The sequence below is a fragment of the Podarcis muralis genome, chromosome 4, assembly GCF_964188315.1.
Source record: "Podarcis muralis chromosome 4, rPodMur119.hap1.1, whole genome shotgun sequence".
In the NCBI taxonomy this organism is placed as follows: Eukaryota; Metazoa; Chordata; class Lepidosauria; order Squamata; family Lacertidae; genus Podarcis; species Podarcis muralis.
The window spans coordinates 79,274,113-79,289,241 of record NC_135658.1 but is presented as its reverse complement, the minus strand read 5'-3'; the positions used below and the strand labels follow the sequence as shown (position 1 = coordinate 79,289,241).

The window sequence follows — 15,129 nt, the reverse complement described above, 5'->3', positions numbered from 1 at the left end:
ATCAAACTACAGACATTCAAATGGAAACCATATGTTACAAATACAAGTTGCATGATACTAAAATATTATACAGCGTGTTAATGACTGTTCAAGCAATTATTAAATTATTTGCTTATATCAATTCAACAAATACAAAACAAAAACGAACTTTTTTTAAAAAAGCTTTTGAGTGAGAAAAGGGGGAGAGGTGTGGATTAGCATTCATAGGTTTTGTTCGTTTTTCAAATTACAGGTGTATAATAAACAGTTACGCATAAGCATTGGTGTAGGCTTGCCATACGACTTGTTAGCATCTGGGTCATGTATTACAAGTGAGGAATTAAGTTGAGTAATCCATTGCTGGAATTCTGGATTGTTCATTTTTCTGCTGTCGTAAAACAATAATACATTTGACAACCAACAGTGTGACTTAATCCATTTCTGCTGTCCTGGATGAAGGTTCCAGACAACAAGAAGTTATCCTCAATGAGCTCGGCACTCTCGTTGCTCAATTTTGTATCCTGACTTTGAATTCCACTTTTCCTTCGTACGGGTCGTGAGGATTATCTGAAGTAATTCCAGTACCATTAACTCTACATACAATGACTACTTCTTTGTTTATGGGCATGTTGAGAAGCTTCACTGCCACCAATGGATTGCTGTAGGTAGGCTAAAATGAAAGTGTACAACGTTAGATCCTTCCATTTAAAGTATCTGTGAAAGTCAAAGTGAACATGGTCAAAAAACATACCTGTGCTTTCAGTCCATAATATGGGAAGTAGTGAAGGGCAAAAGTACCATTTGTAGGATAATAATCTACCTCCAGCGGACTGGCATCATCCTGTTGATCATAGGCAAGGCAAGTGTTAGGACTAGTGCTTTCTCTCTAATTACATGTTGCTTTGTGCTTTAGGTATGTTACGTAGCCATACTTCACTAGTGCCGTTTGCATGTTGTGAGCTTAAGAGCACTACTTGAAAATAAGATTGAGTCTGAGGTGAAAGTAGGAACTCCCTCCACCGTTATTAGATTACACCATAGAATTGTAGAATTGGAAGGGACCCTGAGGGTTATCTCTAGCCCCAACCACCTGCAGTGTAGGAATATGCAGCTGTCCCACATGGGCCTTGAACCTGCAACTTTGGTATTATCAACACCACGCTCTAACCAATTGAGCTATCCAGGCATAATATCAAAATGTTTAGCTTCAGTTCTTCGGCTGCTTCTCAGGCATTGGCAAGTACTGAATGGCTTCCAAATGTTTCATTGAGGGAAATAACGGAAGCCCTAGCTATGTGTTTGTAAAGTAAATATGTTTTTGAAACCTCATGAGGTTTTTGACCTCGTGGCTCAGGTGATGATAGGGAAGCAGGGTAACAGTGAAGCACTCTGCTCCAAATTGCCTCCATCCTGAAATGGCTTTGGGTAGCAGAAAAAGAAGAAACCACGGGCATTTAGGTAACGTGCTTCTCTGTATAACATGAAGTTGGAGCCGTAAGACTGTGGCCCTTTGCAAGCTTGAGCCATTGAGCTCTAGTAAGACTTCTGGATAGGCGTACATTTTTACTGTGTATTAGCTAAATGGAAATAATTTCAATACAAGAACATTGGGCAATATAAACTTACCAGTGTTGTGCAGTTCACTCTTGGTGCAGTGCCATTGCCAGGGAGAAAATTTATAATCTGTGAGGTAATAATTTTTCATGTTAACCACCGAAACAGTAGTAGCTTTGAATTTTTTAAAATTTATTTGTCATGGACCTGGAAAGTTCAGGTGCAGGGATGGAACAGAAGATCCCACTTGCGCTGGGATGCTTGTCTCAGCTGTTGGTTTAAGTCCTTGTGCTATACCAGCTATAACTATTCCTGCTTTCTTATACTTGGCACCTTATTCCCAATCTTTGTTTTCCTTTCCTAGGATATTGGGAATCTTCTTGTTGGGTGGGCAATACTTTATATTAGGACCAGCTAAACAACCTTTGTGAATAAGAGTTCTGAAGAACACGAAAACTTCCCAGTATTTCATGACATTTCGGTTGGTATTTCCCAACTGTCAATTTTAAGACTTCCTTTCCCTTACGGGTCAACAAAGCTACATTTGTGTTTCTTTATATCCCTTGTTGGATGAGATTCTGCTGTTAAAATAAGAAGACCTTTTCAATTCGTGCCTTTTAGTCCTTCAGAACACTACAGATCAAATAAGGCTTCAGGTTGTTATAAGTTGCCTCCCTTTGTTTCCAGGTTTGAACTCAATAATGTTTGATATAATAAATTATTCTTTTAAAGAACTGTTTAAGTACTTACTCTGTTCATTTTTATTATTAAGCAAGGGCTTCTTTCTGGAAAACCAAAATTAGAATCCGCCAGACCAGAACAGTTTTGAAGCATATCTTGTGTAAATTTGCAGGAATATTTTGTGTGGTGTGGAGCATCAAAAGACTTTTGAAAATAGTATCCTTCCATAGTACAGTTCCTGTTGGCATGCTGTGCAGTTTCGTTGTAAGCTGTATATTATTGATAGAAAAAGTAAGGGGAAAATCAATTTCTATTGCTTTCTTTTGGAGCACCTTCCAGGCTAACCTCTTGCCATTGTTTTTGTAAGAGAATAATTGCTCTTCTTAAAATAACGTTGCCTCTAATGGTTGTACAATCCTGCTGCCTCTTGATATTGTTTAGGGAAACTTGGAAAATGTTTCCCAGTTCATCCAGAAATACATACAAGAGTTACCTTTCTGCATTCAAACCCAAACTCAAGGTGACCCCATGCAACTCTATTTCAAAGTGATGACCTCCTACTGTACTTCAGGCCACCTTTATTGTGATATTTTCCCACATACTTTACCTGAAAGAAAGCTGTGAAGAGTTTTAACATAACGTTCCCAGGAGTCCGGGTCAGAAATATTGTAATAAATTTCCAGTCCTTTTTCTCCATACACATCTGGTCGTAATGTCACGCCTTCATTGAAAGTGCAGTTTAATATACAGGCGAGGAAGAGAGAAAGATCCCATTACAGGCAGTTCATCTTAGTTTGGTGAAAAAATAAGTATAAATTGAAAGTCTCCATTTCCAACAATCAGGTTACTAGAAATCAGAAAGGTTTGACCTCCTTAACATTAGTTCTGTAGTGAACCTATGCCTGACATTTCTTGGTTTGAGAACCGAATCTTAGCAAAGAGTTCTTTGTCATTTCAAAGGGTTCCTGCCCCCCTGGAGATGGTTAAAGTTACTGCATTCAAGGGCAAACCACATGATTCATTTAACTGGTAGGCCCTTACTTGCTGCTTAAACAAAATATCATAACTTGGGATTAAAGGAAGGTAAACTCAGATATGCTTCAATTCTGTGACTTCTGTGTCAAGAAAAGTAAGTTGGAAGCTACTATATTTACTCAAATGTAACACGCACCTCTTTTGGCAAAATACATCACAAAAATTAGGATGCACATTAGATTTGATGGCGCATTAAATTTGAGTAAATACAGTACAGTCATACCTTGGAAGTTGAACGGAATCCATTCCGGAAGTCTGTTCATCTTCCAAATTGTTTGAAAACCAAATTGCAGCTTCTGATTGGCTGCAGGAAACTCCTGCAGCCAATCAGAAGCCCTGCCAGGCATTTGGGTTCAAAAAGAACATTCGCAAACCGGAACAATCATTTCCGGGTTTGTGGCATTTGGGAGCCAAAACGTCTTGAGTTCCAGGGAGTTCAGGATCCAAGGTACAACTATATCATTCCAAATGAAGCTGTGGCCTTCCAAGTGGTGTTAGCCATTAACCATCCTAGCTAGTGCTAAAGGGAGTTCAGCAACAACTAGAGTACCACAGATTCCCCATCCCTGCTCCTAAAACTCTTAAGCACCAGGCTATACTTCATTAGAACTCAAACCATCATTTTATGTGTCTTAAGTTGATTTATGCAGTAAGTGAGTGTGTGTAGCATAACTTGTAACAGAATGGGCAGGAATGTGTTAAGTACCTGGTGATTTTAATCGATCTTGGTAGTCCGGTGTATACGGATTGAGTGTCTTCATTAAAGAATATATAGCAAGTGCAAACAGTCCAGTCATTACCACATAGAATGCAACATAATAAAGACTGATCCAAACTATTAAGAAAAGAAATATTAAGTTAAAACTTTTTAAAAGCATGATATTCATTACTCTTATGAGGCAACCTGTTCTGGTTCAGTAACTAATAGCAGCAACCAAGTACATGACAACAGTTAGATGAAATATTTATAATAGAAGTTTTAAGGCATTTCAGCACAGGAGCTTCTTAATCTCCTGGTTAAGCATTCTAGTGCTAGAAAAGGAGCACAGATTTTTGTAGCACTGCGATTCAGGAGAATGCTACACTCAACGGGGTGATTTGGGGAAGCTGACTACATTTGCTGCTTTGAAGATCATCAGTGGAAGCTGGAAATTCAATACCATTTGGCTTTCATAGGGTTGGATGCACTGAAATAAATATCCCAGCACTGAAATTACGAGTTGAGAACTTTCCAAATTTCCCATAATAAGAATTACAACATATACCGCACAACTAAAGTTAATTGCTTCAACTACCGAGTAAGGATGTTGTGGAGGTCTTCAGTGCAAACTTACAGAGAAACGTACTGCTTAAAATTTATACTCCCAAAAGAATAAAGGGACAATGAGTATGTCACTGTTGAAGTCTAACGGACAAAAATGCAATTTGCAGTTTCACATCACAAAGTAAAAACGCATGTTGAGCTGGAGCATAAATTTTGTGTGTGTGTGTGCACTCGGCTTATCCACACTTTAGCGGTACTCTTTCCAGGTCCAGGTCTGTACTTAAAAGCTCTGTGTCCAAAGGGTTTTTTTGCCCTAGAGCTTTTCCCGTGAAAAGTTGCTTTTTAGCTCTCAATTGGAGCAAACATCCATTCGAGTTTACCATAAATTGCAGTTTGGTCCAATTGAGCTTTAAAGAGGGAGTTTTCATGGGCAAAGCTCTGGAAAAAGATTAAAAGGCAATTGGACACTGAGCACAAGTCATGCCTGGGAAGAATGGAGGAGAAAGTAAAATGTGGATAAGCCCACCTGCTAAATCTAATGAAATACAAGTAGCATATATTGAAATTAGTCACAGAATAATAACCAATAAATTGAACATCTTATCAATTGCATTTTTAAGTTGCTGTGGCTTATGATTGAAGAAAGGGATAAAGATGTTTGAAATTAAATTTTCCATTAGTTGTATTTCAGAGACTTTTTAAAATACATATATAAGTAATGGCACCCTTCTGAAGACAGACCAGATCCAGTGAGCTGATTTAGGTGCGTCTAACCTATTGCATGCACTTTGAACACAATCTTTTAGCAGCTTTCCGTTGAAGAGCAGACCCCTGTGCCATATTGCAAACCGCTTTTGAAACTCCCCTCAGTTTCTTAAAGAGGTTTGCACCCAGCACTCGGGGCTGCTGTGGGAAAACTCCCTTGGATTCACAGAACTAGTTATGTGGTTCTTTGGATCCAGATCAAAAAGAATAAAATCAAAGTCATGTTCCTTCTATTGTTTCTGCCACAAACTGGCATTTCTGCGCCCGTCTAGTAGGAGTTCTGGGTTTTGTTAGTCTGTTGCAGAGCCAACTGCTTCCCTGTAAGCTATTTTAAATAAAAGGGAAATGAGTGTTTTCTGCTAAAGTCAACAAATTTGCAAATCGTTTTTTTTTTTTAAAAAAAGTAGTTTGTGGATTCTCCAGGCTCGTACCAAGTAATACTGTTATATAGGAAGCATCTTGTCAACTTAAGACGTTTAATCATACAGAAATAATGCAAATGACCAAATCCCAACAGCACAAAAATGCCTGAACGATATTCTCTTCTGTGTGTTTGGCCACATACCCCAGTTAATCAAGGTTCTTCCCATTAACTGCCCTGTTTCTGGATTCCATAAGAAACGCTGGAAGTTCTCCATTCTTTGGCTGCATGTCTTCTTTTCATTTAAAGTTGCCATCTTTGCTGAAAACCAGGAGCTCCTTCAGAAAACAAGCTGTTCAGCCGCTGCCCAAAGAGTCAATCAGGTAACCATTTTGGTTTTATACCCTTTTAGCCTGAAGGTTACGCAGATTAATATCCATCATCATCAGAAGCTGATAACGGCATATATTCACCCACAGTAACTATCGTTCTGTTAAAACAACTGTTGATAAGCAAAACGTTCAGTTGGGCATGGAAAACGTAATTATCAAATGTCCTTTCCTCTCCCTCCTTGGTGTTGCGTATTTTGCACAGAACTTGTGGTACATTCAACACGATAGACGTTATCGCAGCGGATAAAATTTCACTGCCCTTGATAACCCACAACATTGTGGTTGCTCTGCTTGAGCTCCTCCTTCCTCGGTCAACAGGTTTGTGCAGGTACTACTAGGCTGGACAAGCATTGCAATGATTATTCAGTTTCACTTGCAGCCTCTTAGAAGCAGATGGGCCTTTTTCTACCTCCCAGTGGGTTGGATCCTGAGAAAAGTGCAGAAAGAGACCAGTGGAAACGCATTCTCAGACTTCCCAGGCACCCAACACACTTAAAAGCTCCCCTAAGAATTGGGAAACCCAGTTGAATGAGGCAAGCTGAGGGTGAAGGCAGATCTCCAAAATAGGGCAGAGGCAACATTGGAAGCTCCATTCACAGAAGTTGCATCGGCCTGATCTTCAGAGACATATACCAGGGTCCCCTAACCCCCAGGAGAAGCGCCTTTTGGAGGAAGAAGGCAATTAGGACAACTTTTTTTTAGGATTTCACAGGTGTTTTTGTGGGTCTTTCTCAGGGTCCAACCCAAAGCCAATCGAGTGAGAGACCAGCAAAAATATGTATTTGCTATACAACCAATAAAGGATTTAATTGTGTGCTGCAATGGGTCAGGAAATCAGGTCTCAATGAAATGCATGTGTCAGTTCATAGGAAAGCCTGGTTCCACTTCAACAGATGGTTCAAGGGAGTTATACTGCGACTAGGCCATCTGTGTTAACCCTGTTAATCTTGATATGTTGAGCTCTTGCAGGTTGTGAAAGCCACCACCCAAACTATTGCAGAATGTGTGCATTTTGCCCCATGCATTTTGTGACCGAGTCTTGTTGCATGTAGCAATGTAGTTAACAATAAGAGAAACAATACAGTATATCACAATCTCTCTTTATTGCAAGGGAACTACCTACAAGTAAATCACAGTAACCGGACACTGTTTATTTTGGGGTAGTAGCTTGTGCCCTTCACCAGTGTTTACTTAAGCATTTGACATTGGACTTCTCTTTCTACCAGAACATCCAGGGCAGCAGCAGACTTCCAGCAGCCTGTTAATAACTTGCCAGTATTCTCCAAGCCAGAGAGATGAAATAACCTTGAAGCACAGGGGCAAACAGATGCAGCTTGATGTTAGGCCTCTCTGACCCACCTTGTTCTGGTGACTGTAATCCGGGCATAGGAAAACTCAGCCCTCCAGATGTTTTGGGACTACAATTCCCATCATCCCTGACTACTGGTCCTGCTAACTAGGGATGATGGGAGTTGTAGTCCCAAAACATCTGGAGGGCCGATGTCTGCTGTAATCTGTTTTAACTGTTTTCAGTATTGTATTTCTACATAGTTGGAACCCACCAAGAGACCTCATTGTCAAAGGCGGATGAGAACCCGAAATATCTTGGATGTACGGCTACATTCCCTTTCAAAAGTAATTTGTAGGGTTGTGCAATCGAACTATGGTGGAATAGCATGACTTAACATTTTTTTAAAAAGACATGCATGACCACTGATTCAAAATTGGTGTTACACACACACAATGTTAAAATGGTTGAGAAAAGCACCTGTTTCAAAATGAGATAAAGGGAACTATGAAGAGTCACGGAAGGGGAAGGGACAACATTGGCCGCTAGACTATATTCTGCCCGCCAGGTGCATAAGATATAGCAAGATGCCCACACTATATCCCTGTGAATGGGAATTCTGCTTTTACCTTATGGTGGAAGATCCATTTAATCAGTAGCACTAGGAGCCCTCCATCCAGAAGACCCTTTAGTTTGATTTGAGAAATGCAGATAATTCATTTTTGAACTTATTTTTTCTGTCAAAACTTGATGATCCCCAGATAAGGTGTGGTACATTTAAGTTCTTTAGTTCTGCTTCTATCAATTCTAGGCTTTAGAGGCCTCTCAAACACACTTCCATCTCACGCTCCGTAGAAGTATTTGGGCTGCATACTACCTGCACATCTTTTACTATAGTGTAGAGATGTGGCATGGTCCAATCTCTGTGGTAGTGTGTCAAGAGAAAAGAGCTCTGGGGTTCTCTATCTTTGGCAAGTATTGGTGTTGGTTCCACTGTATAGTCAAAGTAATTGCAGGACCCTGGAATATATTCTGTCTCTTGTTAGACTCTGCCTCTGGTATTCTTCAGTATATAAAGACCCTTATTCTAAACTTATGGTCTTCCTCATTCAGTGTTGCTCTTCCAACTTCAATCCTCATTTGAACTTTTTGTTGTCCTTCCATGAGAGTTTCAGTTCTGCTTCTTGCCTAAGAGGAAAATATCTTGTGTGCGAACACTCAGAGACTCATGGCTCTTAGGAGGTGTTTTGCACACAATATTTCTTTGTTGTACTTTTAAAATTATTTGAACATACTGTTTACTTTTCAGGTTGCTTTATTGCAACCTCACCAGTGAGATGAAGGACAGCCAAACCTCCCTTTTGAAGGTTAACACAGGGATTCTAGGAGATGAGAGAAAGTAAAAAAATAAATAAATCGCTAAAGAAACTAATCTAATCTTTGCTCCTGCTAGATTTTCCTAGTGTCGCAAAGTTGGAACAGTACATGGGTGAGTCTGTGATCATATTGTCTCAGTTATTCCTACCACCTGAACTGGGTCCAAGACACGCATCACTGTTGTAACTTACCCCCGGAGAACAAATGAAGACCCTCTTTGTACGTTCTCTGCGAAGATTAAGGCAGCTGTCAGCACTGCTATGTAAAAATAACAGGAACATCAATGTAGTGCCAGCCTTTCCAGGAATGTCATTCCATAACCAGAGCACCAATACTGCAAAGAGTTGACAACATTTGCCTGCACGAGCCAGAGAAGAGTCTCTGATGGACATCTTAAAAGGTCAGGCAAGTAGGTATGGGAAGAGACAATCCTTCAGGCAACCTGGCCCCAAAGAGTTCAGGGATTTAAAGGTTAACAGCACTTTGAATTGGTCCGGGGCCTGGAAACTGTTCAGATACAGATGCAGAAGACAGAGCAGCTGTACTTTTCCAAATGGGAAGGCAGTGCTTTTCCAAACACCAGGCAAGTTTGGCGTCCATTGGTTTTTCTACATAGTGCATCATGTAAAAATCTCCTGCTTTGCTAATATATAAAAGACTACCATGCTTTACCTTCTACTCTCTCCAACAACACCTTGTGGCAAATTTCAGCTGGTGCTAGAGACAAATCTGAAGGACGACTGGCATTCATCTTTCCAACTGGTTCCCGGTACCAGCAAGCTTTATTAAAAACCTGTTGAGTCTATAAAAATAAAAAATTCTGAATCTTAAGATTGTGAGAGCAGGATGCTGGACTACATGGGCTCTTCCTATATTCTTATATTTCCCACCCCCCTTATGTGTGTATGTTGACCGACAAACCTGAGGAAAACTACTGTGAAATTCAAAAGTTCGTTCACTGTTTTGTGAGTTTTATTGGGGGGGGGGGTTGTATATAATTTTTTAGTTAAAATTTTCAAACCATTTCACAATAACCATGAAATCAAGTAAGTATATTGTTTCATAAGTTGACTTCCCATCCTCACTTCCACCGTATTTTTAACTCAAGCCTTTTCTACTGCATTATATTTTATCTACCACAAAAAGTTTACCTGTTACAGTTATTTGTCATTTTTCTTCCACTTCTTTTATCTCGAGTTCTGCCCGCAATTTCATTTGAATGTAGTTTTTTTTAATAGTCCATGAAAGGCCTCCATTCTTCTATGTTCATCATTTTTATCTCTTAATTTCACTGTCAGCTTTCCCATTTCTGCATAGTCCACTACGACTGTTTTGTGAGTTTCAGTTCATACATAATTATGTTATATTAGATGTTTCCAGTTAGAATTTCAATAGAAAATGGAGATTGCCCTTTCTTCCTAATTTATTCCTATTTATTTATTTATTTATTTATTTATTTATTTATTTGTATAAATTTATAAACTTGATGAGATCTCTGTCTTTAAAATGCTTCTTTAAAGCAGCTATAACAGAATAGGGAAGCAAGATCTGGACTGTGGTGCTTGGGGAGTGTCTTTCTCGTTGTACACCCCCACCCCAAAGCAGCTGTTTTACTCTCTTTGGGGGAGACATACAGATGTGTTTTTCTAAACAAGGCAAACAGCAGCTTGGAAAGGTTACGCTGGGGGAAATTGTGCAAGGAAAATGCCTTCCCCTCTTTCTCCAGTGCCACAGCCTCATTTCCAATTTTAATTAAATGAACAAGATGAAATATCCAACTGGGTACCCTAACTCATCTTTTCAGTGCGTGTATCGAAAATGGAAACACAATGGATTAATGCAGCTGCTGCTGTTGAACTTGCCCCTATTCCCTTGATTACAAAAACATTAAACTGAACTATCTTCCTCCTACCAGTATAGTAGTATATAGTGCCCCCTTGTGGGTGACAGAAATACATGCAGGGATGTGGATCTTTTATTTTCCATGCACGTATATTACAGTGGTACCTCGGGTTACAGACGCTTCAGGTTACAGATGCTTCAGGTTACAGACTCCGCTAACCCAGAAATAGTACCTCGGGTTAAGAACTTTGCCTCAGGATGAGTACAGAAATCGCACGGCATGGTGGGAGGCCCCATTTAGCTAAAGTGGTACCTCAGGTTAAGAACAGTTTCAGGTTAAGAACGGACCTCCAGAACAAATTAAGTTCTTAACCCGAGGTATCACTGTATTAGCAAAGCACTCACTATACAGCACTGGTTGGCAAATGTTTTATTAAAAACATTTATTTTTTGGTCACCATTTATGGTCTAACGGTTATAGATACAGATAAATAGGCATTGTTTTAACCCAACTGTTTTGAAATAAAAAATGCAATAGGCAATAAGCTTGAATTAAAAAAATAAAATCTTATTACTCTCTGTGCCCTGAACCTTGGTGTACTCTGAGGTGGTGGCAACACTAGACAGTAGTCATACAGTCAAAATGGTCAAATGCCAGTCCAGGCCCGATACAGTGAGCAAGGTTCCAAGTCATTGTGCAAGGTTAAGTTTCCACATCTGTAGAAGATCCAGAGTTAGGGTCAGTCCTGGAGTCACAGTCAACAAATGTTATCTATGTATGCCACTACTGCGGCTCGTGTTTCGTTAGCCCCAAAATGGAAAACGAGCAATGTCCCAACTAAAGAAGAATGGCAACTTAAAACTGATGGAATATGCACAGCTTGCGGTCCTAACATGTAGAATAAGAGAATATATGTTTAAAGAAGATTGGAAAATATTTATTGAATATACGGGGGGCGGGGGTGGAAACTGTACACTTGAAAACATTGGCAGCATTAAGATAAATTCAACAGTGTAAATAAGTTTGGATGGATGTAATAATGGAATACTGAATGGTTTAATTTTATGTAAAATTTGCAGGGGTTTACGTTATGCAAGGGATGTGGGTGGCACCGTGGGTTAAACCACAGAACCTAGGACTTGCCGATCAGAAGGTCGGCGGTTCGAATCCCCACAACAGGGTAAGCTCCTGTTGCTCGGTCCCTGCTCCTGCCAACCTAGCAGTTCGAAAGCACGTCAAAGTGCAAGCAGATAAATAGGTACCACTTCCGGCAGGAAGGTAAACTGCGTTTCCGTGCGCTGCTCTGGTTCACCAGAAGCGGCTTAGTCATGCTGGCCACATGACCCGGAAGCTGTACACCGGCTCCCTCGGCCAATAAAGCGAGATGAGCGCCGCAACCCCAGAGTCAGTCACGACTGGACCTAATGGTCAGGGGTCCCTTACATTATGCAAAATGAACCATGGAAAGAGAAGAAGGGAAGTCAATGACATTTTAAGGTTGTTTAAAGAAGATTCTAAATTGTAAAACAGAATTTAATGAAAATTATATTAAAAACCAAGAAAAAAAAGTCCTGAAGTCACTGTCCAGTAGAGTTCGCAAAGCAGCCAAGCCATGGTCCGTAAACAGAGAAAGTTAAACAGACACAAGAGTTTCTGCCTTGCTTCCCTGTTATCCTTCCCAATATTGATTGTTGCACCTGAGTTTGCTCCAGCGGAACAGCTGCGTCTCTCTCCTTAACGGAACATGTGATCCTCACCTGCCTTGAACTGAATCGAGCCGAGAGACCACAAACCTCCTCCTCCCAGACCTAATGAGCCCCATGATCTCCACCTGGTCAACTAGTGAGCTGGGCTGTGTTCCCTTGCCTGCCTCAGTGTCCTGGCGGTGTTCCCGACGCCTCAGACCCTGCCGTGACAGGTGAATCTCCAGTTCTGGCAATATGTCCCCTTCCCCTGGCTTCTTTGGTGTCCTCTGATGTGCTGTGAGTACCTCCCCTTCCCCATCTTCAGCTTGTCCTTGTTTGTACCAATCGCAGTTCCCTCAGTGTTCTGCTAGTTCATGACACTCTGGGAGTTGGCATCAGGAGAGCTGGAATGTAGTGTTGTCAATATGTAGATGACAACCAGCTCCATATCTTTGCTTCATCTGAAAGGTAGAAGTGCTTGGAAGCAGAGGTGGGGAGGATTAACATATTGGAGCTGCCCTTAAAGATGAATCGGAAACTTCAATTAGAACAGAATACAGTCGCGAGAACATTAACCAGTGCATCTGGATGGAATTGCATTACATGGTTTCTAGAGAATTAATGTGCGTTTCACTGAGCCCACAAATGGAATTGGGACCCAAATACAGAGAGGAGATTGTCTCCTTATATTAGTCTGCCCATCTTTTAATATCTTCTCCATGTTCCACTGCTGGGGGAAGCTTGGTCTGCTAGGGGACTGGGCCTTCTCTGTGGTGGCTCCCTGCTTGTGAAATACCCTCCCTTTAGAAACACGACAGGCACAGATGTTAGCATTTCATTGTCAAGTCAAAACCTGCCTGTTTAACCCAAGCATTTTAAGTGGTGTTTCAGCTTTCTCTGTTGTTGTTTTTAGCTACTTTTGGTTATTTTTATGTGCTTTTTCCTAACATTTCATCCTTGTTTAAATGTCCCTTGTACCCTGCCCTGATATCTGTACTGATGAAAGATGGGCTGTGAATATTTTGACATAAATATGGCTACTCAGAAGTAAGTGCTATTGATTTCAATGGGGCTCATATGTGCAGTGCAGGACTGTAGCATAAGACGTGATTTAAACAGAGATGTTTCGTCCTTGGTAAGCATCATAGGGCACCCAAATGTTTCATCGCATACCCTGGCATCTTCCACTCCCCCACCTTGAGGATACTGGCATTTAATAGGGGGGAGCGGAGCGCTATTTTACTGTGATTGCAAATCAGGGCTTCATCTACTGTAAACATTTGCAGTAAATTAAATCTTTGCATTGTTCAGACCATTGCCTTCAGTGAGATTAATTAGTTTCAAACGGCGGCGGCTGGTAATTTTCTAGTTTGGAGGAGGCTCAGAGGAGCAGAATTCTGTGTCTGATTTACAACTCATAAAAGTGAGGGTTGGTCTTCTAACTGCAATAATGATTGCCTGACCCATCCGGCAAAGGGATATTGGCTTCCTGATGAATTATGGCTTTATTATCTACAGCTACACGCAAAAAAAGCAGAGTCAGTATGTAGCATTTCATGTCTGTGTGACACAGTTTATTTGTGTTCCAGGAGGCTGCAATACCAATATTAAGTAACTGATATGCTGTCACTGCTTCAATGAGCTTCACTAATTCCCATCTTCCAGTACAATCACTCCTATTTTCTTGGATTGTACTTTCTTGTCATATGAAGAAGTATGAGATGAGGTGAGCTGGTGTACCAGGCTGGCAAGTCCTTGCTTTCTATCCTACAGATATGTTCAGAGAATATTTAGTTAGTTGTTCTATTGCTAGTTTAGATGGCTGTTCAACTTAGGGTGTTTTTAAAATTGTGTTTTAATGTGGATTAAGAAAGGTTATGAAGATCTTTTTGTAAACACCTATCCGTCCTGGTAGATCTCCTTGATTCCCTCCCCCCCCCCCCCCGCCTCCCAAATGCAAGTGGTGGATATCAAGCCTCCATCGTGTTTTTTGTAATGCCTTTCTTTATTACATTTATATCCTGCCTTAAAAAAAAAAAAGAACTCAAGCCAGTTTACATGATTCTCTTTGCTGTGTTATCTTCACAACAACCCTGTAAAGTAGGCTAGGCTAACAGTGACCGGCCCAAGGTCACACAAGGCGGTATTGAACCATTCATAATACAGTGGTACCTCAGGTTACATATGCTTCAGGTTACAGACTCCACTAACTCAGAAATAGTACCTCGGGTTAAGAACTTTGCTTCAGGATGAGAACAGAAATCGTGCTCCGGCAGCGCGGCGGCAGCAGGAGGCCCCATTAGCTAAAGTGGTGCTTCAGGTTAAGAACAGTTTCAGGTTAAGAACGGACCTCCTGAACGAATTAAGTACTTAACCCGAGGTACCACTGTTTCAGAGGTGGTTTGGTGCAGTTGTACTGGGCGTCGCACTGCAGGGGGCACCAAAACAATACTGTAGAATGGAAGCACGAAAAGCCGGGGTAAATTTTAGCATTGTACAGGGTTATGCTGAAATTTGATCACCCAAAATCTGCCACTGATATCAGGATGTACAGTATATGAAGAGTTGCCACATTCATTCACTAATGGGCCTGTAAACAAAACAAAACAACCCACCATTTTGGGCCAAGAAAAACTATTTTGCATCCTATAAAAAGGATGCAACTAGATAATATTTGCTTGCTTCCATTTTGCTTCTACTAGACAAGGCATGGCAATGAACTGTAGCTCTGGAAGACTCTCTTCACCTCAACTGGTATGCCTAATGAAAGCCTGAAACAGGACTCCTCAAGAAAGGGGAATAGAGAGCTGAACTCCCCTTTGTTCAGACACTCTGCCCTGCCAGGCAACGAGGTTCCATAGACTTAATCACTGGATAACTTCTTATTTTGGTGCCCATTTATTTG

At 40.8% G+C, this 15,129-nt stretch overlaps 1 protein-coding gene across 1 annotated transcript; it reads right to left on the bottom strand.

Annotated features, from left to right (window-relative positions):
• Positions 1–476: 476 nt before the first annotated feature.
• On the bottom strand, positions 477–6,157 carry ATP4B (ATPase H+/K+ transporting subunit beta). Its single transcript, XM_077927650.1, has 7 exons — positions 5,844–6,157; positions 3,956–4,084; positions 2,822–2,935; positions 2,284–2,483; positions 1,606–1,662; positions 731–820; positions 477–649 (listed from the first exon to the last, which is right to left on the bottom strand). The coding sequence occupies exons 1-7, from the start codon at positions 5,953–5,955 to the stop codon at positions 488–490; spliced, it is 864 nt and encodes a 287-aa protein (XP_077783776.1). The 5' UTR covers positions 5,956–6,157; the 3' UTR covers positions 477–487.
• Positions 6,158–15,129: the final 8,972 nt, after the last annotated feature.

What these genes read in the sequence shown, in the direction of transcription:
- ATP4B (XM_077927650.1), bottom strand. Translation starts at nt 5,955, where the DNA reads ATGGCAACTTTAAATGAAAAGAAGACATGCAGCCAAAGAATGGAGAAC. An exon ending in AAGAACCTTGATTAACTGGG is followed by an intron (nt 4,085 to 5,843) that starts GTATGTGGCCAA and finishes TTTTCTTAATAG; the next exon opens with TTTGGATCAGTCTTTATTAT. An exon ending in TCTTCACAGCTTTCTTTCAG is followed by an intron (nt 2,484 to 2,821) that starts GTAAAGTATGTG and finishes AATAATATACAG; the next exon opens with CTTACAACGAAACTGCACAG.